Raw genomic sequence first — 27,847 nt, forward strand, 5'->3', positions numbered from 1 at the left:
CTAAGCGTTTGGGAGAATACAATGTAACAGAGTTGGTAGACGTTCCCTGCTCACAGCAAACTTATAGTCTAGACGGGGAGAGAGACAATATATAAATTACAGATATTTACCTAAGTGCTGTGCGAGTGAGGGAAGGGTGAATAAAGGGTGTAAAGCCAAGTGAGATTGAGAAGCAGTGTGGCCCTGTGCATACAGTACGATACAGCACGGGCCTGAGATTCAGAAGGACCCAAGTTCTAATCCAAGCAGACACTTGTCTGCTGTGTGACCTTGGGCAAGTCACTTAACTTTTCTGTGCCTGTTACCTCATGTGTAAAATGAGGATTAAGACTGTGAGCCATAGGTGGGACAGGGACTGTGTCCAACCTAACTTGTATCTACCCTTGCACTTAGAACAGTGCTTGACACATAGTAAGTGCTTAACAAATACCATAAAAAAAAGGGCAAGGGTGGCGCAGAAGGGAGTGGGAGAAAAGGAAATGAGGGTTTGGTCAGGGAAGTCCTCTTGGAGGAGATGTGCCACCAATAAGGCTTTGAAGATGGGGAGAGTAATTGTTGGATATAAAGAGGGAGGGCGTTCCAGGCCAGAGGCAGGATGTGGGTGGGAGGCTGGCAGCGAGACAGACGAGACTGAGGTACAGCGAGAAGTTTGGCATTAGAGGAGCCAAGTGTGCAGACTGGGGTGTAGTAAGAACGCAGTAAGGTAAGGAAGAAGGGGGCAAAGTGACTGACTGCATTCATTCATTCAATCGTATTTATTGAGCGCTTACAGTGTGCAGAGCTCTGTACTAAGCGCGTGGGAAGTACAAGTTGGCAACATATAGAGACGGTCCCTACCCAACAGCGGGCTCACAGTCTAGAAGGGGGGAGACAGACGGCAAAACAAAACACCTTAACAAAATAAAATAAATGGCAGAGTAAATATGTACAAGTAAAATAGAGTAAAAAATCTATGCCAACATATATACAGGTGCTGTGGGGAGGGGAAGGAGGTAGGGCGGGGGGGAGGGGGAGAGGAAGGAGGGGGCTTGCACCCTTTAAGCCCTTGATATTGACACTTAGCCCCACAGCATTTATCTGATTCTTCCTCTAGACTGTACACTGCTTCTGGGAAGGGAACATGTCTACCACACCTGTTGTACTGAACTCCCCCAAGCCCTTTGGGTCACTGCTCTGCAAACGTTAAGTGCTCAATAAGCACCACTGATTGATGGCTGCTTTTCATTTGGAAGTTCTAGCCGGTTCTTGATCAACTTTTCTCACTTTATCTGTCCCACTACTGGTTTAGGAGCTCTGGAGGTCACTAATGTTGCCCTCTTTGCTAGACGCTTCTTTCCACATTGTACTACAATGCTACTTTCTCTGGGGTATTTTGCACATTTAAATGTTCCATTTTCTCTTCCCTTCTGAATTTTTCCCTGTTACCTCAGGTCAACAGACTTCTTTGTTCTCTGTTGCAGACAGTGCTCTGCACACAGTAAGCGCTCAATAAATACGATTGATTGATTGATTCTCAATATACCTTGATTCTCTTGATTCTCCTTCTCACCCTGCCTCCACATAATTACCAAATCCCCCCATCCCATGACGGTCAGTCATCGCCTTTTTAAGTTTCCTCTACCAAAAGTTTGTCATCTTCCTTCTTGACCAAGCAATTTCTCGCCAGCCTTCCCACCTTCATTTTGCTCTTCCCGATAATTCAAAGGCAACATTCGAAACTGAGAGAAGCGGCATGGCCAACTGGAAAAAGCATGGGGCTGGGAGTAAGAGGACCAGGGTTCTAATCCTGACTCCACCATGTATCTGCTGTGTGTGACTTTGGACAGGCCACAACTTCTCTGTGCCTCAATTCCCTCATCGGCAAAAGGGATTCAGTACCTGTTCTCCCTCCTACTGTGAGGCCCACATAGGACCTGATAATCTTATGTCTACCCCAGCTTGGCACAGAGTAAGCGATTAACAAATACCACAATTATTTTTATTATTTAAGTATCTAATTTGGGTACTCTGTTATTATTACTATCTTCCTTATCACCTATTACATCACCCCGTTGGTGTTGCCATCTTGGCAATAATCATTACAGAAGCAGCGTGGCTCAGTAGAAAGAGCCCGGGCTTGAGAGTCAGAGGTTATGGGTTCTAATCCTGGGCTCTGCCACTTGACTGCTGTGTGACTTTGGGCAAGTCACTTAACTTCTCTGTCTCTATATGCTGCCAACTTGTACTTCCCAACCGCTTAGTACAGTGCTCTGCACACAGTAAGTGCTCAATAAATATGATTGATTGATTCTCTGGGCCTCAGTTCCCTCATCTGCAAAATGGGGACTCAGACTGTGAGCCCCACATGGCACAACCTCATTATCTTGTAACCCCCCCAGCACTTAGAAGAGTGCTTGGCTACATAGTAAGCGCTTAACAAATACCATCATCATCATCATTTATGAGAATTTCAGGTTTCGCACATTTTAATGTATCACTTGCTACAACAGATGACAATTCTTGCCTTTACGGTTATCAAATATTTACTCAATTCAAGCAAATGCACAGGTTTCCTGGCAAATACATTTGGTGATATGAGACCAAGCGCTTAGTACCGTGTTCTGCACACAGTAAGAGCTCAATAAATACGACTGAATGAAGGTGTGTGTGTGTGTGTGTGTGTGTATTTGTCTTTCCTACCAGAAAACAATGCCAGTGATGGAAGCTGGGTGGCTTATCAGCACCTGCCAAACCAGATCTGAATTTCTTCCCTCCGCCTTCAAGAGATCTACCTCAAGTAGCGCGGCCTGTCACTCAGAAGGAGTGGATCCCAATCCTAGCTCCGCTATTTGTCTGGGTGCCTTTAGGCAAGTCACTCGTAGATCTGTGCCTCAGTTTCCACATCTGTAAAATGAGGACCTGCTATCTCTTCCCCTTTAAGATTGCAAACCCTGTGGGGGGCAAGGCACTGTAGATCATTGCAGTGCTTGGTGCACAGTAAGCCCTTAAACACCACAATTATTATTACCTTCTATTATTGCTTATTCCTTCCCAATTAACCCTTTACACTTCTTTTTTTTCCACCTCTCCCATTTGTCGGCATGCCCGTTTTCGAGTCGAAGCCGTCCGAATACCTCCCTCTGCCACTGCAAAGGACAACCAGGGTAGTGGATGTTATCCTGCCTTTATGTTTTCCGTGTGGCTTTCCTTGACCGTATCCCTGTTCCTTCTTTTTCTAGGATCCATCCCAAGGGCGGGGGTGGGAAGGGGGCAGCATGCCAACAATTATTGTTCCATCCCTTCCCGCGGAGTCCGAGTGGAGCTCGGCTGGGCCCAGCGGGATTCGGGCGGATGGGGGGGAATCCAAAACAGCTCTGCTAGCCCACAAAGGGGCCAGAGTGGCCACCTCCTCGGTCGCCAACATTTTTTTTTAATCTATTTTGACGGTGTTGACGCCTGTCTACTTGTTATTTTTTCTGTTTCACCCTTCTAGACTGTGAGCCCGTTGTTGGGTAGGGACTGTCTCTATCTGTTGCCGAATTGTCCTTTCATTCATTCAATCGTATTTATTGAGCGCTTACTGTGTGCAGAGCACTGTACTAAGCGCTTGGGAAGTCCAAGTCGGCAACAGATAGGGACGGCCCCTACCCGACAACGGGCTCACAGTCTAGAAGGGGGAGACAGACAACAAAACAAAACGTGTAGACAGGTGTCCAAGTCGTCAGAACAAATAGAATTAGAGCTATATGCACATCATTAACAAAATAAATAGGATAGTAAATACGTACAAGTAAAACAGAATAATAAATCTCTACAAATATACACAAGTGCCGTGGGGAGGGGAAGGAGGCAGGGCGGGGGGGGGGACGGGGAGGAGGAGAGGAAAAAGGGGGCTCAGTCTGGGAGCACTTTCCAAGCACCCCGTTGTTGGGTAGGGACAGTCTCTATCTGTTGCCAACTCGTAATAATAATAATAATAATGATGGCATTAATTAAGCACTTCCTATGTGCAAAGCACTGTTCGGTACTTCCCAAGGGCTTAGTACAGTGTTCTGCACACAACTTGTAATAATAATAATAATAATGGCATTTATTAAGCACTTACTATGTGCAAAGCACTGTTCTGTACTTCCCAAGGGCTTAGTACAGTGTTCTGCACACAGTAAGCGCTCAATAAATACGACTGAATGAATGAATGAATACTGCCAACTTGTCCTTTCCAAACACTTAGTGCAGTGCTCTGAACAAAGTAAGCACTCAATGAATACGATTGGATGAATGAATGAATGTTGCTGCCTTGTACTTCCCAGGCGCTTAGCGCAGTGCTCTGCACACAGTAAGCATTCAATAAATACAATTGAATGAATGAATGTTGCCGACTTGTCCTTCTTAAGCGCTTAGCGCAGTGCTCTGCACACAGTAAATGCTCAATAAATACGACTGAATCAATGAATGAATGTCACTGACCTGTCCTTTCCAAGCGCTTCGCGCAGTGCTCTGCACACAGTAAGCGTTCAATAAATACAACTGAATGAATGAATGAATGTTGCCGACTTGTCGTTCCCAAGCGCTTAGTGCAGTGTTCTGCACCCAGTAAGCGCTCAATACGATTGACTGAATGAATGTTGCCAACTTGTCCTTCCCAAGCGCTTAGCGCAGCGCTCTGCACACAGTAAGCGCTCAATACAATTGAATGAATGAATGAATGTTGCCAACTTGTCCTTCCCAAGCACCTAGTGCAGTGCTCTGCACACAGTAAGCGCTCAATACGCTTGAATGAATGAATGAATGTTGCCAACTTGTCCTTCCCAAGCGCTTAGCGCAGCGCTCTGCACACAGTCAGCGCTCAATACGCTTGAATGAATGAATGCTCCTGACGCCCTTCCCAAGCGCTTCGCGCAGAGCTCCGCACGTGGTAAGCGCTCAACGGAATCGAATGAATCGTATTTACTGAGCGCTTACTGCGTGCGGAGGACCGTACTGAGCGCTCGGGAAGTGCAATGAAGGCGTAGTAAGCGCTTAATAAGTAGGGTTGAATGAATGAATGAATGCCCATCCGCCAAGCTAGCTCTCTTCCTCCCTCCAAAGCCCTACTGAGAGCTCACCTCCTCCAGGAGGCCTTCCCAGACAGAGCCCCCTCTTTCCTCTCCCCCTCGTCCCCCTCTCCATCCCCCCATCTTACCTCCTTCCCTCCCCCACAGCACCTGTATATATGTATATATGTTTGTACGTATTTATTACTCTATTGATTTAGTTTATTTGTACATATTTACTCGATTTGTTTTATTTTGTTAATATGTTGAGTTTTGTTGTCTATCTCATCATCAATCATATTTATTGAGCGCTTACTATCATCATCAATCGTATTTATTGAGCGCTTACTCTGTGCGGAGCACTGTACTAAGCGCTTGGGGAGTACAAATTGGCAACATCTAGAGACGGTCCCTACCCCACAGTGGGCTCACAGTCTAAAAGGGGGAGACGGAGAACAAAACCCAACATACTAACAAAATAAAATAAAAAGAATAGATATGTACAAGTAAAATAGAGTAATAAATATGTACAAACATATATACATATATACAGGTGCTGTGGGGAAGGGAAGGAGGTAAAATGGGGGGATGGAGAGGGGGACGAGGGGGAGAGGGAGGAAGGGGCTCAGTCTGGGAAGGCCTCATCATCATCATCATCAATCGTATTTATTGAGCGCTTACTGTGTGCAGAGCACTGTACTAAGCGCTTGGGAAGTACAAATTGGCAACGTATAGAGACGGTCCCTACCCAGCAGTGGGCTCACAGTCTAAAAGGGGGAGACGGAGAACAAAACCAAACATACTAACAAAATAAAATAAATAGGATAGATATGTACAAATAAAATAAATAAATAAACAGAGTAAAAATATGTACAAACATATATCCATATATACAGGTGCTGTGGGGAAGGGAAGGAGGTAAGATGGGGGGGATGGAGAGGGGGACGAGGGGGAGAGGAAGGAAGGGGCTCAGTCTGGGAAGGCCTCATCATCATCATCATCATCAATTGGATTTATTGAGCGCTTACTATGTGCAGACCACTGTACTAAGCGCTTAGGAAGTACAAATTGGCAACATCTAGAGACGGTCCCTACCCCACAGTGGGCTCACAGTCTAAAAGGGGGAGGCGGAGAACAAAACCAAACATACTAACAAAATAAATACAATAGATACGTACAAATAAAATAAATAAATAGAGTAATAAATCTGTACAAACATATATACGTCTGTACAGGTGCTGTGGGGAAGGGAAGGAGGTAAGATGGGGGGGATGGAGAGGGGGACGAGGGGGAGAGGAAGGAAGGCCTCCTGGAGGAGGTGAGCTTTAGACTGGGAGCCCACTGTGGGGTAGGGACTGTCTCTCTATGCTGCCAATTTGGACTCCCCAAGCGCTTAGTACAGTGCTCCGCACAGAGTAAGCGCTCGATAAATACGATTGATGATGAAGCAGTTTCTCCTCAGAGACGCCTCCCGTCGGGCACCGCGCGCCCCCTCAGCGCGGCCGGACCGAACCGGACCGGACCGGACTGGGGGGGGGGGCGCGCGCGCGCCTCCCCAGACCGGATGTGACGACACGGCCGCCGCCCTCGGCCCTCGCGCCGCGGCCCCCCTCGGGGTCACCTACCCAAGTGAGGAGACTCTCGCACAGCTCCACCCGTTCCAGGGCCTCCACGTTGAACATGTTCCTCTCCCCTCCGAGAAGCCGGAAGCCCCCACCTCCCCCCCCTTCTCCCTCCCGCCGAATGGCCGCTCCGGCACCGTGACCCCCCTCACAGCCGCCGCGCCCCGGCCGCCTCACAGCCGCCCGGCCCCCACTGCGCACGCTCACACGCCGCCGCCGCCGCGCACGCGCACTAAGGCGCGCGTGCGCACCCGGCCCCCGTCGGCGCGCCTGCGCGCGCACCCTGAACCCCCCCCTCCCTCCCCCTCTCGCGGACGAGTGCGCTTGCGCACGGACACCAGGGGAGGGGACGGAGAAACAACAACAACAACAACAATAATAATAATAATAATCGATCGTATTTATTGAGCGCTTACTATGTGCAGAGCACTGGACTAAGCGCTTGGGAAGTACAAATTGGCAACACACAGAGACGGTCCCTACCCAACAGTGGGCTCACAGTCTAAAAGGGGGAGGCGGAGAACAAAGCCAAACATACCCAAAAAAATACAATAAATAGGATAGAAATGTACAAGTAAAATAAATAAATAAATAGAGTAATAAATATGTACAACCATATATACATAGATACAGGTGCTGTGGGGAAGGGAAGGAGGTAAGATAATAATAATAATAATAATAATAATAAAAGACCGAGGCCTCCGGCCTTTGGGGAAAGGATTTTCCGAAACAGTATTTTACTCCCGATCAGTATCATTCATTCATTCAATGAATGAATGAATGAACGTTGGGTAGCGGCCCATCTCTATGCGTTGCCAACGTGTTTCCCAAGCGCTTAGTACAGTGCTCCGCACACAGCGCTCAATAAATACGATTGAGGGAATGAGTGAATGAATGTTGGGTAGCGGCCCATCTCTATGTGTGGCCAACTTGTGTTTCCCAAGCGCTTAGTACAGTGCTCCGCACACAGTCAGCGCTCAATAAATACGATTGAGTGAATGAATGAATGAATGAATGTTGGGTAGCGGCCCATCTCTATGTGTGGCCAACTTGTGTTTCCCAAGCGCTTAGTACAGTGCTCCGCACACAGTCAGCGCTCAATAAATACGATTGAGTGAATGAATGAATGAATGTTGGGTAGCGGCCCATCTCTATGTGTGGCCAACTTGTGTTTCCCAAGCGCTTAGTACAGTGCTCCGCACACAGCGCTCAATAAATACGGTTGAATGAATGAATGTTGGGTAGCGGCCCATCTCTATGTGTGGCCAACTTGTGTTTCCCAAGCGCTTAGTACAGTGCTCCGCACACAGTCAGCGCTCAATAAATACGGTTGAATGAATGAATGTTGGGTAGCGGCCCATCTCTATGTGTGGCCAACTTGTGTTTCCCAAGCGCTTAGTACAGTGCTCCACACACAGTCAGCGCTCAATAAATACGATTGAGTGAATGAATGAATGAATGAATGTTGGGTAGCGGCCCATCTCTATGTGTGGCCAACTTGTGTTTCCCAAGCGCTTAGTACAGTGCTCCGCACACAGTCAGCGCTCAATAAATACGATTGAGTGAATGAATGAATGAATGTTGGGTAGCGGCCCGTCTCTATGTGTGGCCAACTTGTGTTTCCCAAGCGCTTAGTACAGTGCTCCGCACACAGTCAGCGCTCAATAAATACGGTTGAATGAATGAATGTTGGGTAGCGGCCCATCTCTATGTGTGGCCAACTTGTGTTTCCCAAGCGCTTAGTACAGTGCTCCGCACACAGTCAGCGCTCAATAAATACGATTGAATGAATGAATGAATGAATGAATGAATGTTGGGTAGCGGCCCGTCTCTATATGTTGCCAACTTGTGTTTCCCAAGCGCTTAGTACAGTGCTCCGCACATAGTCAGCGCTTAATAAATACGATTGAGTGAATGAATGAATGAATGTTGGGTAGCGGCCCATCTCTATGCGTTGCCAACTTGTTTCCCAAGCGCTTAGTACAGTGCTCCGCAAACAGTCAGCGCTCAATAAATACGATTGAGTGAATGAAAGTTGGGTAGCGGCCTGTCTCTAGATGTGGCCAACTTGTCCTTCCCAAGCGCTTTACTCTATTTAATTTATTTATTTATTTATTTATTTATTTAACTTTTACATATCTATTCTATTTATTTTATTTTGTTAGTATGTTTGGTTTTGTCCCCCCCTTTTAGACTGTGAGCCCACTGTTGGGTAGGGACCGTCTCTATATGTTGCCAACTTGTCCTTCCCAAGCGCTTAGTCCGGTGCTCCGCACACAGTCAGCGCTCAATAAATATGAATGAATGAATGAATGAATGTTGGGTAGCTGCCCATCTCTATATGTTGCCAACTTGTACTTCCCAAGCGCTTAGTCCGGTGCTCCGCACACAGTCAGCGCTCAATAAATATGAATGAATGAATGAATGTTGGGTAGCTGCCCATCTCTATATGTTGCCAACTTGTACTTCCCAAGCGCTTAGTACAGTGCTCCGCACACAGTCAGCGCTCAATAAATACGATTGAGTGAATGAAAGTTGGGTAGCGGCCCGTCTCTAGATGTGGCCAACTTGTCCTTCCCAAGCGCTTTACTGTATTTATTTATTTAACTTTTACATGTCTATTCTATTTTATTTTGTTAGTATGTTTGGTTTTGTCCCCCCCTTTTAGACTGTGAGCCCACTGTTGGGTAGGGACCGTCTCTATATGTTGCCAATTTGTCCTTCCCGAGCGGTTAGTCCGGTGCTCTGCACACAGTAAGCGCTCAATAAATACGATCGATTGATTGATTGATTGGCCAACTTGTCCTTCCCAAGCGCTCAGTCCGGTGCTCTGCACACAGTCAGCGCTCAATGAGTACGATTTATTTATTTAATTTATGCTATTTATTTTCTTTTGGTAGTATGTCTGGTTTGGTTCTCTGTCTCCCCCTTTTAGACTGTGAGCCTGCTGTTGGGTAGGGACTGTCTCTAGATGTTGCCAATTTGTACTTCCCAAGCGCTTAGTACAGTGCTCCGCACATAGTAGGCGCTCAATAAATACGATTGATGATGATGATGATGAGGCCTTCCCAGACTGAGCCCCTTCCTTCCTCTCCCCCTCGTCCCCCCTCCATCCCCCCACCTTACGTCCTTCCCTTCCCCACAGCACCTGTATAGATGTATAAATGTTTGTACATATTTATTACTCTATTTATTTTACTTGTACATATCTATTCTATTTATTTTATTTTGTTAGTATGTTTGGTTTTGTTCTCTGTCTACCCTTTCTAGACTGTGAGCCCACTGATGGGTAGGGACTGTCTCTATATGTTGCCAACTTGTCCTTCCCAGGCGCTTAGTACAGTGCTCTGCACATAGTAAGCGCTCAATAAATATGATTGATTGACTGACTGATTGATTGAGTGAATGAATGAATGACTGAATGAAGGCGGGCGGCGGCGCATGCGCCGCCGCCCGCCTCCCCGGCACGCGCGCCGCGCCACGCCCCCCCCAGGCCACGCCCCCCGCCTCGCGCCGGCGCGCTCACGCCGCGGGGTCGCGCGTGCGCGTGCGCGCGCGCGCCCCCCCCCCCCTCCCTGTCAGGATTCCTGGAGGCGGCTGAGGAGGCGGGTCGCCAAGGTGGCGGTGGCGGCGGTGAGGCTGTGGTAGTCCTCCTTTCCCCTTTTCCTCGCCTTCTCTAACCACGGACGGGATGGCCTGGAGCGCATTCGGCTGGGCCCCAATTCCCTCCCTCCCTTTTCCCTGGAGCGGGCCCGCCCTCCTCACCCCTGACCCTTGACCCCTGACCCCTGACCCGCCCCTGGGCAGGGTCCCCAGGCCCCCGTCACCCCTTCCCCTCCCGGGCCTCGTCTTCCTCCGACCAAGCCGGCCCTCCCTCTGTTCTCCGTCTCCCCCTTTTAGACTGGGAGCCCACTGTGGGGTAGGGACTGTCTCTAGATGTTGCCAGCTTGGACTTCCCAAGCGCTTAGTACAGTGCTCTGCACATAGTAAGCGCTCAATAAATACGATTGATTGATTCATTCCCAGACTGAGCCCCTTCCTTCCTCTTCCCCTTCCATCCCCCCCATCTTACCTCCTTCCCTTCCCCACAGCACCTGTATATATGTATATATGTTTGTACAGATTTATTACTCTATTTATTTTACTTGTACATATCTGTTCTATTTATTTTACCTTGTTAGTATGTTTGGTTTTGTTCTCTGTCTCCCCCTTTTAGACTGGGAGCCCACTGTGGGGTGGGGACTGTCTCTAGATGTTGCCAGCTTGGACTTCCCAAGCGCTTAGTACAGTGCTCTGCACACCGTAAGCGCTCAATAAATACGATTGATTGATTCATTCCCAGACTGAGCCCCTTCCTTCCTCTTCCCCCTCCATCCCCCCCATCTTACCTCTTTCCCTTCCCCACAGCACCTGTATATATGTATATATGTTTGTACATATTTATTACTCTATTTTACTTGTACATATCTATTCTATTTATTTTACTTTGTTAGTATGTTTGGTTTTGTTCTCTGTCTCCCCCTTTTAGACTGTGAGCCCACTGTGGGGTAGGGACCGTCCCAATATGTTGCCAACTTGGACTTCCCAAGCGCTTAGTGCAGTGCTCTGCACACAGTAAGCGCTCAATACGATTGATTGATCCGCCAAGCTAGCTCTCTTCCTCCCTTCAAGGCCCTATTTTGTTAATATGTTTGGTTCTGTTCTCTGTCTCCCCCTTCTAGACTGTGAGCCCGCTGTTGGGTGGGGGCTGTCTCTATATGTTGCCAACTTGGACTTCCCAAGCGCTTAGTACAGTGCTCTGCACACAGCGCTCAGTAAACACGATTGATTGATTGATTACTGAGAGCTCACTTCCTCCAGGAGGCCTTCCCAGACTGAGCCCCTTCCTTCCTCTCCCCCTCGTCCCCCTCTCCATCCCCCCATCTTACCTCCTTCCCTTCCCCACAGCACCTGTATATATGGATATATGTTTGTACATATTTATTACTCTATTTATTTTACTTGTACATATCTATTCTATTTATTTTATTTTGTTAGTATGTTGGGTTTTGTTCTCTTTCTCCCCCTTTTAGACTGTGAGCCCACTGTTGGGTAGGGACTGTCTCTATATGTTGCCAACTTGTTACTTCCCAAGTGCTTAGTACAGTGCTCTGCACACAGTAAGCGCTCAATAAATACGATTGATTGATTGATTACTGAGAGCTCACCTCCTCCAGGAGGCCTTCCCAGACTGAGCCCCTTCCTTCCTCTCCCCCTCGCCCCGGTCTCCATCCCCCCATCTTACCTCTTTCCCTTCCCCACAGCACCTGTATATATGTATATATGTTTGTACATATTTATTACTCTATTTTACTTGTACATATCTATTCTATTTATTTTATTTTGTTAGTATGTTTGGTTTTGTTCTCTGTCTCCCCCTTCTAGACTGAGAGCCCACTGTTGGGTAGGGACCGTCTCTATATGTTGCCAACTTGGACTTCCCAAGCACTTAGTACAGTGCTCTGCACACAGTAAGTGCTTAATAAATACAATTGATTGATTGATTGATTGACCAGATGGAAAGGTCAGGTCCAGGCGCCCTGGGGCTTCTCGGCCTCATTTTCAGAATTTGAGATTAACCGCCTGAAGCCCCAAAGTAAGTAAAGGGAGCTTGCCCTCTCCCTGCCCTGCAGTGGCTGAGAGGCCATCGCCACTGGTAGGTAGGGAGGTATTTATAATAATAATAATGATGGCATTTATTAAGCGCTTACTATGTGCAAAGCACTGTTCTAAGCGCTGGGGAGGATACGAAGTGATTAGGTTGTCCCATGTGGGGCTCACAGACTTAATCCCCATTTTACAGATGAGAGAACTGAGGCACAGAGAAGTCAAGTAACTTGCCCAAAGTCACACAGCTGACAAGTGGTGGAACCGGGATTTGAACCCATGACCTCTGACTCCAAAGCCCGGGCTCTTTCCACTGAGCCACAACTGCTTCTCAGTTTAGGCGCTTGGGAAGTACAAGTTGGCAACATATGGAGACGGTCCCTACCCAACACGGTCTACAAGGGTAAGACAGAGAACAAAACATATTAGATAAGAGTGTAGAGAGGGAATGTTGGCATTTGGTATATGTGTTTGTACATATTTATTACTCTATTTATTTTAATTTAGGCTCCCTCGCCGTCGCACCGTTCGGTAAAATCTTCTTACCCTCATTGGTGTCGGGGAATTACACGTTTCTACACCAGTGTTGGGCACGTGGTAAGCGCTTGAATTTCATTCATTCAGTCGTATTTATTGAGCGCTTGCTGTGTGCAGACCACTGTACTAAGCGCTTGGGAGGTACAAGTTGGCAACATGGAGACGGTCCCTATCCAACACGGTCTAGAAGGGGAAGACAGAGAACAAAACATATTAGATAAGACTGTAGAGAGGGAATGTTGGCATTTGGTATATTTGTTTGTACGTATTTATTACTCTATTTTACTTGTAGGCCTTTCCAGACTGAGCCCCTTCCTTCCTCTCCCCCTCGTCCCCCTCTCCATCCCCCCCATCTTACCTCCTTCCCTTCCCCACAGCACCTGTATATATGTATATATGTTTGTACATATTTATTACTCTATTTATTTTACTTGTACATATCTATTCTATTTATTTTATTTTGTTAGTATGTTGGGTTTTGTTCTCTTTCTCCCCCTTTTAGACTGTGAGCCCACTGTTGGGTAGGGACTGTCTCTATATGTTGCCAACTTGTTACTTCCCAAGCGCTTAGTACAGTGCTCTGCACACAGTAAGCGCTCAATAAATGCGATTGATTGATTGATTGATTGATTGATTGATTTGGTGAGTTTGCTGGTGATTTCCCAGCATCATTATGGTCCAAGGGAGAGGGTATTAGGGCTTCAGCTTGGTACTGTTCATTGTTTATGACCCATTATTTACAAAGTCTGTTTTAATGATTGTAAATGATTTATATTAATGTCCCTCCCCCTGTAGACTGTAAGCTCCTTGTGGGCAGGGAATGTGTCTGTCAACTCTGTTGAACTGTTAAAAAAAAAATTAGGGTACTCTTCCAAATGTTTAGTTACAATGCTCCGCACACAGTAAGTGCTCATTAAATCCGTGATTGATTTGTAATGAAAGGGTTATGCATCTTCTACTGTGAGACTTACTATTAGACTTCATTGCACAGTTGTATTAACTAGGAAATAACCCCAGGTTGCTTTGACACACTTCTGCTTTCGTTCCCCACTTCCATGTCAGTCAGCAGTGTGTACCGAGAGGACATTTCTCTCTCAGTGCAATCTTCCAGGTTCCTACAAGATCCACCGACCTTTTGGTTCATTTGAATTGCAATAACTCCACCACCTTAAGGGTACATGCGACTCAGAATATTTCATCCTTTACGCACACAAGTAGGTTGTTTCAGCCTGCCTGTGCTGTCTCTCTGGACCTCAGTGTGTAGTACCTGATAGAGTCATCTTGGTTGCTTCTGATTTCCAGGGATAGATTACTGACCTGGTTACTTCTCTATAGGCCTCTTCCATTTACAACCCTTCCCCAGACACCTGACATTATATTTGTTGTAACCTTTTTTGGGTAGTTATGTTACCTTCTCCAGTTAGGGAAACTGCATTAAGAACACTTTCTGAATGACTACCATTACTTGGAATGACCATCTGGTGCTTCGATTTCCATTTGAACATGGAAGTGACAGTGATTTCCATTTGACCATGGAAGTGACAGTGTGGTTCTCTTTGGGAAACTCTGGAATTTCCTGCATTCTCTTGTTTTTCTGCCTGTGATTATGCTAGGAAGGTGGGGAGTGTTCTTCAATGCTCATCCAGAGCTGAGGAACTTGTCTGCACAAGACTGTTCTGCGAGGACAAAGTTTCAGCTGTTCTCATCCACGTTCACAGAGATTGCTTCGACAATCTTGCTGTTGTTCTAAGACATTTGAGGGGATAGGCATTTTCTGTTTCTAGAGGGGCCTCCAGGAAACACCGGGAGGCCAAATTCAGTCATGGTAGATTGTAGACTTCACTGTGAATTAAGGTCCTTGAGGAAGAATCTAGGTAGTTTGCCGTGTAACCCTGGAGTGTCATGGAAATTGATTTACGTTCAGCGCTTCTAGTAATTACCAACTACTCAGACAAACTCACAGGCGTTGTCGAAAGAGTATTCAGTGCTTAGCAAGAATGGATGGAGCCTGGCTACCGTTTCCCGGTGAATTTCCCAAATATCATTCGCTCTGTAAATGCATAGTTCCCGCACCAGTGATTCTCTGAATTGTGTCATTCGTTCCATTGTTCATTTGATTTGCACAAGATCTAACTTGTTTCTAAGGCAAGCATCAATGATGTCTTGAAAGGAAAAATAATGATAGAAGAGACTGAGACCTTTCTGTGCCAAACAGAACTGTTATCAGAAGCAGTGTGGCCTAGTAGGAGCAGTGAGGCTTAGTGGAAAGAGCAGAATCTGGGATCTAAACCTGGCTCTGCTGTTTGCGTGTTGCGTGACTTTGGGCAAGTCAGTTGACTTCTCTTTGCCTTAGTTTCCTCTTGTGTAAAATGGGGATTAAATACCTGTTCTTCCTTCTATTTACCCCATTTGGAACAGGCACTTTGTTCCACCTGATTATATCTGTCTCAGCCTTTAGAACAATGTTTGATACATGGTAAGCACTTAACAAATACTATGATTGTTAAGTGTTGGGATTTTGGCAGACTGTAGACTGTAAAATTCTAGACCGTAAGCTCATTCATTCAGTCGTATTAAGCGCTTACTGTGTGCAGAGCACTGTACTAAGCGCTTGGGAAAGTAAAATACAACAATAAACAGTGACATTCCCTGCCCACAATGAGCTCACAGTCCGGAGGGGGCAAGTTGTGGGCAGGGAATGTGTCTGCCAACTTGGTTGTACTGTACTCTCCCAAACCTTAGTGCAATGCTTTGCACACCGTAAGGTCTCAGTAAATACCATTGGCTTGAATGGTTACAGAGAAGTTGATACATTGCTTTAATACATAAAAAAGGAATAGCCCCACAGTGCTTATGTAAATATTCTTATACTCCACTATTTCCCCTATCCCTAATCTAGTTTACTGTCTGCCTCCCCCTGTAGACTGTAAGCTCCTCGTGGACGGGGATCACATTTACCAACTTTGTTGTATTGTACTTTCCCAAGGACTTGGTAATCAGTCAGTCAGTGGTATTCATTGAGCATTTGCTATGTGCAGAGCATAAGCACTCAAATACTACAGTTTGGATACAGCAGACCCAGGAGCGGGGCTGAGTGAGTTTAGTTTGTGATTTTGCACCTCATACTTATTGAGCCTTTGTGCAGAACACTGCACTGAGCACTTTGGAGAGTACAATAGAGTTAGTAGATGTGATCCCTCCCCTCAAGGGCCTTACATCCTAGTGGGGAAGGTAGACGCTAAAATAAATTCCAGGTAGGGGAAGCATCAGAATTTAAAGACAATACACATGCGTTACCAAGGGGAGGGAGAAAGGCATGACTACCTAAGTGCTAAATCAGTCAGTCGTATTTATCGAGCGCTTACTGTGTGCGGAGCACTGTACTAAGCGCTTGGGAAGTACAAGTTGGCAACATGTAGAGTCCCTACCCAACAGTGGGCTTGCAGTCTAGAAGTGCTAAAGTGACCTACAAGTTCTCAAGTGGTAATAGGGGAGGTAGGGAGGATGGAGGAGAGATTTATCAGGGAAGGCCTGAAGAGAGGTGATTTAGAAGGGCCTTGAAGATGGGGTTAGCAGTGGTCTTCTGGATGTGAAGGGGGAGAGGGTGCATATGTGCAAGAGATCAGTGGTGAGAGATAATAATAATAATAATAATAATAATAATGATAGTATTTGTTAAGTGCTTACTATGTGCAAAGGACTGTTCTAAGTGCTGGGGAGGTTACAAGGTGATCAGGTTGTCCCACAGGGGGCTCACAGTTTTAATCCCCACTTTACAGATGAGGTAACTGAGGCACAGAGAAGTGAAGTGACTTGCCCAAAGTCACACAGCTGACAGCTGGCGGAGCCGGGATTTGAACCCATGATCTCTGGGTTCAACCTGATCACCTTGTACCCTCCCCAGCGCTTAGAACAGTGCTTTGCGCATAGTAAGCACTTAAAAAATGCCATTATTATTATTATGTAGTAAAGTGGGGATTTGAAAAGTCCTTGGACCAACGTGGTGGTAGTTTGGATGAAGAGAAAGTGGTGGATTCTGGAAGTGCTGTGAAGAAAGGACCAACAGGATTTGGAAACTCACTGAATGTAAGAAAGAGCACGGGCTTTGGAGTCAGAGGTCCTGGGTTTGAATCCCGGCTCCGCCACATGTCTGCTGTGTGACCTTGGGCAAGTCACTTAACGTCTCTGAGCCTCAGTGACCTCATCTGTAAAGTGGGGATTACGACTGTGAGCCCCGCGTGGGACAACCTGATCACCTTGTATCCCCCCCCCCCCAGCGCTTAGAACAGTTCTTTGCACATAGTAAGCGCTTAACAAATGCCATCATTATTATTAAAGAGGGGCGTCAAGGGTAATGCCTTAGGCCAGTAAGGGAGGGAAGATGATAGTGTTAACAGAAATGATATTGAGAAGCAGCACGGCCTACTGGATAATAGTGCCCGGGCCTGGGAATCACCTGGATCTGGGTTCTATTCCCGGATTTGCCGCTTGTCTGCTGTGACCTTGAGCAAGTTACTTCTCAGGGCCCCAATTTCCTCATTCATAAAATGAGGATTAATACCATGAGCCCCTTGTGGGCCATGAACTTTGTCCAATCTGATTATCTTGTATCTACCTCAGGATTTAGTGCAGTGACTGATGCACAGTAAGCGCTTAACAAATGCCATTAAAAAAAGAAATGATGGGAAACTTAGGAGGAGAGGATTTGGGTGCGACGGTAAGGAGTTCAGTTTTGGACATGTAGCATCTGAGGTGCCAGTGGAAAAGCCAATTAGAATTGGCGTGGAGGCAGAAGGTGAGGCAAGATTTCCGAGAAGGAGAGAGATTACGGTTAGGGAAGTGGGTTCGAGAGTTATCTGTGTAAAGTGGCGGTTGAAGCGGTGAGAATGGCTAGACTGTGAGCCCGTTGTTGGGTAGGGACCGTCTCTATACGTTGCCGACTTGTACTTCCCAAGCGCGTAGTACAGTGCTCTGCACACAGTAAGCGCTCAATAAATACGATTGAATGAACGAATGAATGGAGGAGCTCCCCAAAGGTGTGGGTGTAGATTGATAATAGACGGGAACCCAAAACTGATATGTAAAATGGAGATAATAATACCCTACCTCACAGAGATCTTTAGACAAAATGAGATTAAATAATATGGAAGCACTCTGGGACAGTAAAAGCGCTTTAAAAATTCAAGGTGCTATTATTACTCTAGTCCTGGCCTGAGGATTTTAGAAATTATAGGCTGGCACTGTCCTCCTGTAGAATAGGACAGTCTCCGGAGCTGTGAAACCGCGCGACTAATCAGGATTGTAGCTCTTTAGGGCCAGGGATCTTGCATTAATAATTCTATTATATTCTCCCAAACACTTAGTACAGTGCTCTGCACATTAGTAAGCTTTCAAAAATGCTATGGACTGTCTCTATATGTTGCCAACTTGTACTTCCAAGCGCTTAGTACAGTGCTCTGCACACAGTAAGCGCTCAATAAATACGATTGATGATGATGATGACTGATGGGTGATATACGAGCACCTTTTGGTTTTATTCTTTGGACTTCTTAGTGAGGTCACCAAGAAGCCTCTGAAGTTTAGGAGGGGCAAGAGAGGGAAACCGAGCGCCCAGGCTGGGTGGATTAGGGAGACCATACGTCTCGACTGGAGGAATATTTAGGAACCAGAACTTATTCTTGGAGCTGGTGCTAAACCTTCTAAGGTTATAGTAATTGCCAGCTACCTTCCAAGATATGATTTGTAAAGCACTTTGAGAAGCTTAAGTGAGCATCAGTTACATAAAATGCAAAATGGAGTTGATAATTAGTTGATGGATGTAGCTTCAGCAGCGAGCTCTCACAGGCTTGAAGATATCACGGGTCCGGCCCTCTGGGCAGAGGCAAGAGTACGTGGAGAGAAATCTTCCGAACTGGAGGTTGTCATTCAGTCTTGAACAATGGAAAGGAAAGAGACTGTAGGCAAGACTGTTTCCTTCCTGAAAATTATTTTTAGTGTCATGTATTATAATCTCAGGATTACTCTGCCAAGCCATAGAAGAGGTGTTTCCTTTCATACTTGAGTATATTACCTGAAAAGTAAGAGATTGGAAGGCCAAAGAACTTCAGTTTTTATGGCTATGTAATGCCACCACCACTCCAAGAAATAATTCTCCAGGTCTTTTTTTGATATCTCACGGTCTGCCGTGAACTTTGATCCTTCTTAGATTCTCTCACTGCATGACTTAACGGCTCCAAATCTGTTCCTTACCCTCTCTGCTCAAACCCAGCCCATTCAACACAACTTTAGTCCGGGTCCTGGTCTTCTCATACTTGGACTGTAACGCCCCTTATTTCACACGAGAAACCGAGTCTCCCACACAACTCCTCTCTAGGCCGTCTTCAGCACTGGAACCAAAATTGTTTGCTTGACAAAGAAAGGAGTATGTCTTCTCCCTCGTAAGGTTTTTCAGTTACTTCCCAGTGTCCACTACAGTTGAGACTAAGACTCTGTTTCCCCTAGACAGTAAGTTCCTTGTAGGCAGGGAACACATCTACCAACTCTGTTATAGTGTACCCTCCCAAGTGCGTAGTGCTATGTGCTCAGTCAGCACTCAATAAATATGATTGATTTCAATTCTTGGCATGAGGTCGCTCCAAAGCTAACTTCCTTGCCCCCCCACTTTCCCAAAATGTCCCCTGACACAAGGAAAACTTACCATCCTTTTTGTCCAGCCATTTTATTCTTGCCTCCAAGAGTTTCTGGACCACACCCTTTGTCTAGAATGCCTCCTCTCTCAACTGCTAATAATTAGTTAAAAAGCATAAATTGCGTCTTGTAATTTTGTCAGGCTATGGGCAGCGGTAGTAGCAATAATACGAGCAGCATGGCAAGTCAGAAGGTCATGGGTTCTAATCCCAGCTCTGCCACTTATCTGCCGTGTGACTTTGGGCAAGTCGCTTCGCTTCTCTGTGCCTCGTTTACCTCATCCGTAAAATGGGGATTGAAACCGAGAGCCCCATATGAGACAGGGACTGGGTCCAGCCCGATTTGCTTGTATCCGCCCCAGCGCTTACTACAGTGCCTGGCACATAGTATGCTTCACAAATACCATAACCGAGAAGCAGCATGGCTTAGTGGAAAGAGCATGGGCTTGGGAGCGAGAAGATGTGGATTCTAATACCGGCTTCGCCACCTGTCTGCTGTGTGATCTTGGGCAAGCCACTTAACTTCTCTGGGCCGCAGTTACCTCATCTGTAAAATGGAGATTAAGACTGTGAACCCCATGTGGGAACAACCCTTGTATCTACCCTAGTGCTTAGAACAGTGCTTGGCACATAGTAAGCGCTTAACAAATACCATAATTACTATTATTATTATTATTATATTTATTAAAAAGCCTACTTTGTGCAAAGCATTGTGATTAAGTACTGGGATCTGGGCAGAATTCTCCATCAATATCTAGACTATTAAGTGCCTTTTAAGACTGGTTCCCAATGCAGCAGGAAGTGAGTGCTATGGACTGGTGTTCGAAAGCCCTCACCACTGCCTGTTATATAGCCTGGGCATCGCAAAAGAAAGCTGGGAAGTTAATGAAAAATACATCATCCACCAGTTTCATCCCTTATGACTCCACAGATTGTTTGATCCTTTATCTTTACTTCCTTCTGAGGTTATTTGATTGTTATTTTGGGTGGGCCTATTGAAATTAGAGAAGTTTCTCTCAACTCCCTCATCAACAACTTTTATTAGGATTATTTGAAACCCTTCCTTAAATAGCTCTTTGTAAATCAAGGTATTACTGTGAGCCTTATAAATCCAATGAAAACCTCCCTTGATCTATTTGATATCTATTCCGATTTCTTACTTGGGGTGGGAGGGTATTTTTCTGGTAGCAGTGGCTTCAGCTCCCTGCATGAAGGTGTTTGGAGTTGTGTTAGTCAATCAATCAATCAATCGTATTTATTGAGCGCTTACTATGTGCAGAGCACTGTACTAAGCGCTTGGGAAGTACAAATTGGCAACATATAGAGACAGTCCCTACCCAACGGTGGGCTCACGGTCTAAAAGGGGGAGACAGAGAACAAAACCAAACATACTGACAAAATAAAATAAATAGAATAGATATGTACAAGTAAAATAAATAAATAAATAAATAGAGTAATAAATGTGTACAAACATATATACATATATACAGGTGCTGTAAGCACGGTTAACTACAGGTGGAGGTTGTCTGATAAGTGCAGAACATTACTATAGTTATTTATGATCTGTCACATAAAAAAGTTCCTCTTCTTGGGGCTTTTGTTCCCCCTGGATTATCAGGTACATTCAGTTCTGCCATAGCATGTGGTTTCAGTACACGCCTTGGCCAGAACTCTGTTAGGGAAATTAGGGAATATTCTTTCGTCACTGCAAGCCTTTGTAGGCCCAGTCTTCCACCTTATTATTATTTTTTTAATGGTATTTGTTAGGTGCTTATTATGTGCCAGGCACTGTACTAGGGGCTGGGTAAGTACAAACTAATCAGGTTGGACCCAGCCCATATAAAAATAATAATAATAATAATGATATCTGTTAAGCCCTTACTATGCGTCAAGCACTGTTCTAAGCACTGGGGTAGATACAAGGTAATCAAGTTGTCCCACGTGGGGCTCACAGTCTTAATCCCCATTTTCCAGATGGGGTAACTGAGGCACAGAGAAGTTAAGTGACTTGCCCACGCAGCTGATAAGTGGCGGAGCCGGAACTAGAACCCACGACCTCTGACTCCCGAGCCCGCTGCTTCTCTCATATCTCATAGCTGCGTGTCTCACGTGGAGCTCACGGTCTTTATCCCAATTTTATCGACGAGGTAACCGTGGCACAGAGAGGGTAAGTGACTTGTCCAAGGTCACACAGCAGACAAGTGGAGGATCCGGGATTCGAGCCCTGGTCCTTCTGATACCTACTAAGCCACATTGCCTCTGAAAAACTGCTTGTGCATTGCACATGGGCATAGTATTGGAATCGGTCAGTTCCACAGGGTGGGTTTTTGCTAATTTAAGGTTTTGCAAGCATGTAACCTTTTGGTCTAGTGGGATGTGTGCCCACTGTTGGGTAGGGACCGTCTCTATATGTTACCAACTTGTACTTCCCAAGCGCCTAGTCCAGTGCTCTGCACACAGTAAGCGCTCAATAAATACGATTGATGATGATGACGATAAGTGTGGGACGGGGACTCGCGATCCAAGTCTTAGTCCCGGCTCTGCTCCTTGTTTTCCGTGTGATCGTGGGCAAGCCACATAACTGCTCTGTGCCTCGGTTTCCTCATCCGTAACATGGGGATTCAGTCCCTGTTCTTCCTTCCCCTAAGACGGGTTCCAATCCCGGCTCCACCAATTGTCAGTTGTGTGACTTCGGGCAAGTCACTTCACTTTGCTGGTCCTCAGTTACCGCATCTGTAAAATGGGGATTAAGACTGTGAGCCCCCCCATGGGACAACCTGATCACCTTGTAACCTCCCCAGCACTTAGTACAGTGCTTTGCACATAGTAAGCGCTTAATAAATGCCATCGTTATTATTATTATTAAGACTGTAAGCCTTATGTGGGCTGAGTCTATGTTTCCTCTGATTATCCTGTATCATCAAACATCTTTTAGACTGTGAGCCCACTGTTGGGTAGGGACTGTCTCTATATGTTGCCAGCTTGTACTTCCCAAGTGCTTAGTACAGTGCTCTGCACACAGTAAGCGCTCAATAAATACGATTGATGATGATCAAACCCAGTGCTTTGAACAATGCTTGGCACATGGTGCACGCTTAACAAATGCCACAATTATTATTATCTTCTATTTTTGCACATTTTATCCTAAAGAACACCTTTTCCTAACTTTCTTGGAACCGTGCGGTCTCCAGCTGCCATTTGAGATGTATTTATTTCACTTGTACATATCTATTCTATTTATTTTATTTTGTGAATATGTTTGGTTTTGTTCTCTGTCTCCCCCTTCTAGACTGTGAGCCCACTGTTGGGTAGGGACTGTCTATATATGTTGCCAACTTGGACTTCCCAAGCGCTTAGTACAGTGCTCTGCACACAGTAAGCACTCAATAAATACGATTGATTGATTGATTGATTGTATGCAGTTTATCCAGTGTTGGTTCTGTAATGTCACGGGGCCACTAAGATCAATCAATCAATCCATCGTATTTATTGAGCGCTTACTGTGTGCAGAGCACTGTACAAGATCGACTAACATCCCGCTTCCCTTCGGACCCTTATCTTCCAACTGGAGGGTTGGAGTTTTAAGGCTTCATTCCCCTTCCTTCTGAAGAGAAAGCAAGTGGAGAAATTAGAAGGATTTACTGTTCAAGGCCAACCAGAGGGATCTCTTACTGTTTTACTCTTTTAGACTCTTTTAGACTGTGAGCCCACTGTTGGGTAGGGACTGTCTCTATATGTTGCCAATTTGTACTTCCCAAGCGCTTAGTCCAGTGCTCTGCACATAGTAAGCGCTCAATAAATACGATTGATGATGATGATGATGATGATGATGATGATCTCTTTAACCTAGGCCTCCAGCTGGGAAAAGGACTAGTAGTACTGTCTCCAAAGCTCTTATCTGGTAGCTTCCCTAGGTGGGTGAGGCCTGCAACAGAATGGTAAAAGCTGGGTTTAGACTGGCCCTAGAGCTTCACCTTTTCCCTTTCTACATGAAGTTTTGCCTGTGATTTGTCCTATCTGTTCAATTTCTCCATTAGAGTCCATATAGTCCTTATTGTTCAGTATGAGACCGAAGTGCAAGGGATGGTGACTGGGGGCTTGTAGGTTACTGGGACATTAAAAGTGTTTGCTTAAGTTTCAGTGGGCCGAGAGAGGGAAATGAGAATTTGTGGAAATTATTAGTCTGGGGGTTTGGAAGAACCGTTTCTGGAGACAAAAAAATAAACTACTCTAAAAAAGCTAGCAATGGCATATTTGTCCCCGTGGAAGCAGTTGTAGTGAGTCTGAGGTTGTCTTTTTGGCCAGAAGCTCAATGTTTGGAAAATTAAGAGAGACACACTGATCTTTTAGACTGTGAGCCCACTATTGGGTAGGGGACTGTCTCTACATGTTGCCAACTTGTACTTCCCAAGCGCTTAGTACAGTGCTCTGCACACAGTGCTCAATAAATACAGTTGATGATGATGATCTTCGGGACTTGCCTGATGACCTCGATTTTATTTTCTCCATGAAATGGAGACATTAATGATTCTCACTTGTGTTTGTGAGTATTGATAGAAGTATTTCAAGTCACTCTGCAGATCTAAAGTTCTTTAGAATTATTGCTGTGACTAGTTGAACCCCACAAATTCTGTATAATTATTGCTGCTCTTTACAGGGAACCTAAGCTCGTAGGTTTCTCTCTCTCCTACTCTCATACTGACATCTCTCTATTTGAGGTTTGTCCCACTTTATTCATGCTAGTTCTCATTTCCCCCACATCATAATAATGACGGTAAGCGCTTAACAAATACCGTCATTACCATTATTTATTAAGTGCTTACTATGTGCTAAGGACCATGTTAAGCGCTGGGATAAATAAAGAATAATCAGATCAGACCCTGTCCTACACAGGGCTCATAGTCTAAGGGAAAGAGAACTGGTATTCTATCCCCCTTTTACAGATGAGGAAACCGAAGCACAGAGAAATTAAGAGACTTATCCAAGGTCACACGGTAGGTAAGTGGTGGTGTTAGGATTAGAACCCAGGTTTCCTGACTCCCCGTCTCATGCTCTTTCCACTAGACCACACCACCTCCCAATCCTCCTCTAACAGTTTGTGTTCTTGGAAACTTTTCACCCCCGTCACCCCGTTTTCCAAACTCGTTTTCCCCTTTTATTCGTCCCACTTGAGGCAAGCTCTAGGTAGCTCAGGCAGACTTCCTATAGCTCTTAGGATTTAGGTACTGTGATGGGGTATCGGAACTAACTCTTTCTGACCCATTAGATTGTTAGCTCCTAATGGGCAGGAATAATGCCTTCTTCAAGTGGACGCTCTGCCCTGAGAAGGCGATCAATGAATATTATTGATTAATTGGTAAACGGGTTGGAATTCCATTAAGAAACGTGTTCAGAAGGTAATGTGTTTAGCAAACGTATAAATATGGACGGCGTAACATCGAAGGGAATGCGTTATTGAGGTCATCTGATGCTTCTTTTAAGATGTTAATTTTGACGTCTGCTGCAGAAAGCAAAATATGACATAAGTTGTGCCTGTCATGTCAAACTAATGTCCATGTTCTGCTTTTAGACCTGGAATGGCCAGACATCAGGCCGAAGTTCAGAGTTTGAAACTGGACGATGATTCAGTCATAGAAGGAATAAGTGACCAAGTGCTTGTGGCCGTTGGGGTCAGTTTCATTTTCATTGCTGCACTGGTGTATATACTTGTAAGGTGAGCCTAATGGGGAGATGGTTTGATTGGTGCACTTCTCAAGGATCGTTTACATTTTTATGTGCTTCTAATAGTTAAAACTGTAAATATCGAGTGTCAAAATTAAAGTCACAATTTAGGGCGTTTTCGTGGACAACGATGAGATAAACCCTTCTTCCACCGTGGGTATAGCCATGATTTTTGGCAGTGTGCTACCCCCATAATTGGAAACTTTCCTACTCTATTTTGAATGCGGTTTACAGCGATCCTCTCAGCATCCCTGTGAGATAGATAAGGGTATTCCCACTTTTATATGGCTGTAGAGATTGACAAAAATTAATGATTTGGCTGGGACAGTGGAAAACAGGATGAAAAAACACGTAATTATTATTGTTTTTCCAGGTTGAGCCTGACTCTGTGGTCACTAATTCCCCTCCCATTGCATTGGGGAAAATGAATAGGAAACTCTACACAGATGTAAGTTCAGGAAGGAAAATGTGTGTCCACCTCATGCATGGGAAAAGGGCATTTGCCCTCTCCTTATGCTGGTTGTGTCCCCAAGGCAAATAGCACTGATTGGGAATTCTGCCATCAACCTGGCCACCCTGATCTGCTCCCTTCCAGCATCTCCCTAGTTGGATATAGTTACATCAGGAAGATGCAAAGCAGGTAAACAGTACAGCTAGTGCCGCTTATTAAGGTACGGTGTGCTTCCAAAAAAAAAAAAAAAATGAGAGGATGAAGGGAAAAATTTCTGTCTTCTCTGTAGCTTCCCAGAATGTGGTGGTGTATCCTTGGAAGGCTTAGTTGGGAGAGTTGAGCACAGTATTAGTCATAGAAATAATAATCTTTCTTCCTTCATAGTATACCTTCCAGCTGAAACTATGGTGAGATCATCCATTTCGTAGGTGAAGATACCAAGTGATCTTTTTTCAGGATGAGAAAATGAAGACTAATTATAGATTCCCTTGTTGTAAACAGTTATTTTGCCCAGGAGTAGGTGGGTAGTGAAGACCAGGTCAGTAGCGATATCAGGATGCCAGGATCTTGATACTCTGGGCTGCTTCCTCACTCTTGCCCTCCATTACCAGTCTGGACTTGTAAAACAGTGGTCAAGACGTCCTTCTCCAACCCAGTCAGTTAGGCAAGTCACCTTTTCTCCCTCTTGGCCTAAATTTGACTGAATAGAGTCCCGCGACTCCTTGGTCAAAAGCCTTTGAATAAATCACAAAACCCTTTCTCTTAGTGGACTTAAATTTTTCTGTTAGCCATTATCCCTGGCATTCTTAGATTTTTTTTGTTGCTGCTGTTGTTTGGAGTGGGATATATTAATGAACTAAAAAATAGTTGCATTTTACTTTTTCTGGATTATTCTGGGTTGATTTTAGCTTCAGTTCCTCGTTCCAAGCGAGAAATTAGAGAAAGGTTAGAAGGATTCAAAAAATGCAAATCCAGAAAACTGTTTGGAATTAAAGGAATTCAGTGCTATGGTTGAGGTTTATAAACCCCCTTAGGAAAAAACAGATGTGTAATCTCCCTTTGTTATACTTGAATTTACAACTGTGTGGTGTATCCAGAATCTGCTCTGACGTGTAAGCAGATTCCACCCATTTTTGTAGACTTGAACATCATTATCAAGTAGGATAAGAATGATGAAATGAACTAGTTGAGTTATCAGAAGGCTTCATCCAGTTACAGGCTTGAAAATCCTAAAAAGCCTGCTATTTTGTTCAATTCAGGTGATGCTTGGCACATATCTAATGCCTCACCCCAATTTTCTGCTTAGATTCATACAGCGAGTTCATTCTTCTGCCAGTGTTTTATGTTAAAAAATTGATATTTTCACTTCACAGAAATGCGCACCAGAACATACATCCAGAAAATCAAGAGCTAGTGAGAGTTCTTCGGGAGCAACTTCAAACAGAACAGGTATCACCCATTTTAGAGATAATAATAATAATAATAATGGCATTTATTAAGCGCTTACTATGTGCAAAGCACTGTTCTAGAGATGTGCATCCTCGTTTAAAAAGTGAATGTTGCTGCTGCACCCTAAAAACGCATCTAAACTAACAAGTAACCCTTCGGAAGTGAGGGATTCAGGTTTTTTTGGCCTCAAATATACCTATACTTTCCCCCTTTTCTGTGCAGGGAAGTGATCTATACTAAATTACCGAGTGTTCTGAAATTTTAATTTGCGCCTCGATTTTAATTAGTAGCTTTCATCATCCCTGTTATTTAGATGAGAATATAATCCCTGTTTAATTTAACTCATGGAAAGACATTACTTTCAAATATTTAGCCAGCAGTGGAGGTATGTTTTTAAAATGGAGATGGGATAGAAAGTTGTCCTTGGGAATTATGGAGTTGAAAGTGTAGATTGTTTCCCTCTCTTTAGCAGCTTGCAGTTTGGGAAGAGGAACTTGGCAGGAAACTGGATTAGTTTTGCCCCTTCCTGCCTCCTCAATAGCCAGATCTCTTGGTTAGAATCTCACAGTCACAAATTCGGTGGTTTTCTGATGGTCAAGAAAAATCACACCGGGCTTTCCTGCTGAAAGTAGACAGGCAGACCCTTAAAATAAAGGGCAACTGTTCAATTCCGGGAGTACTGGCTTAGGGACTGCTGAGGGAAAAAGAAGATCCATCGGATCT

General features: G+C 45.1%; 2 protein-coding genes across 8 annotated transcripts in view; one reads left to right on the top strand and one right to left on the bottom strand.

Annotated features, from left to right (window-relative positions):
- Positions 1-6,715, bottom strand: part of HOOK3 (hook microtubule tethering protein 3) — an 86,753-nt gene extending 80,038 nt beyond the window's left edge. For all 4 annotated transcript variants that reach the window (XM_038747463.1, XM_038747461.1, XM_038747464.1 and 1 more), the window contains exon 1: positions 6,638-6,715. In XM_038747463.1, coding sequence (XP_038603391.1) covers positions 6,638-6,694 — 57 coding nt within the window. In that variant the 5' untranslated portion in view covers positions 6,695-6,715. The remainder of the gene's footprint in view (positions 1-6,637) is intronic.
- Positions 6,716-10,186: 3,471 nt separating this feature from the next.
- Positions 10,187-27,847, top strand: part of RNF170 (ring finger protein 170) — a 41,324-nt gene continuing 23,663 nt past the window's right edge. Inside the window, exons 1-4 of one of the 4 annotated variants that reach the window (XM_038746900.1) lie at positions 10,252-10,267; positions 12,788-12,877; positions 25,073-25,216; positions 27,049-27,124. In XM_038746900.1, the coding sequence (XP_038602828.1) occupies positions 25,080-25,216; positions 27,049-27,124 (213 nt within the window). In that variant the 5' untranslated portion in view covers positions 10,252-10,267; positions 12,788-12,877; positions 25,073-25,079. Of the gene's footprint in view, positions 10,273-10,533; positions 10,554-12,787; positions 12,878-25,072; positions 25,217-27,048; positions 27,125-27,847 lie in introns of those variants that run through there. The other 3 variants (XM_038746899.1, XM_038746901.1, XM_038746902.1) reach the window with 3 other exon arrangements.

The sequence above is a fragment of the Tachyglossus aculeatus genome, chromosome 5, assembly GCF_015852505.1.
Source record: "Tachyglossus aculeatus isolate mTacAcu1 chromosome 5, mTacAcu1.pri, whole genome shotgun sequence".
In the NCBI taxonomy this organism is placed as follows: domain Eukaryota; kingdom Metazoa; phylum Chordata; class Mammalia; order Monotremata; family Tachyglossidae; genus Tachyglossus; species Tachyglossus aculeatus.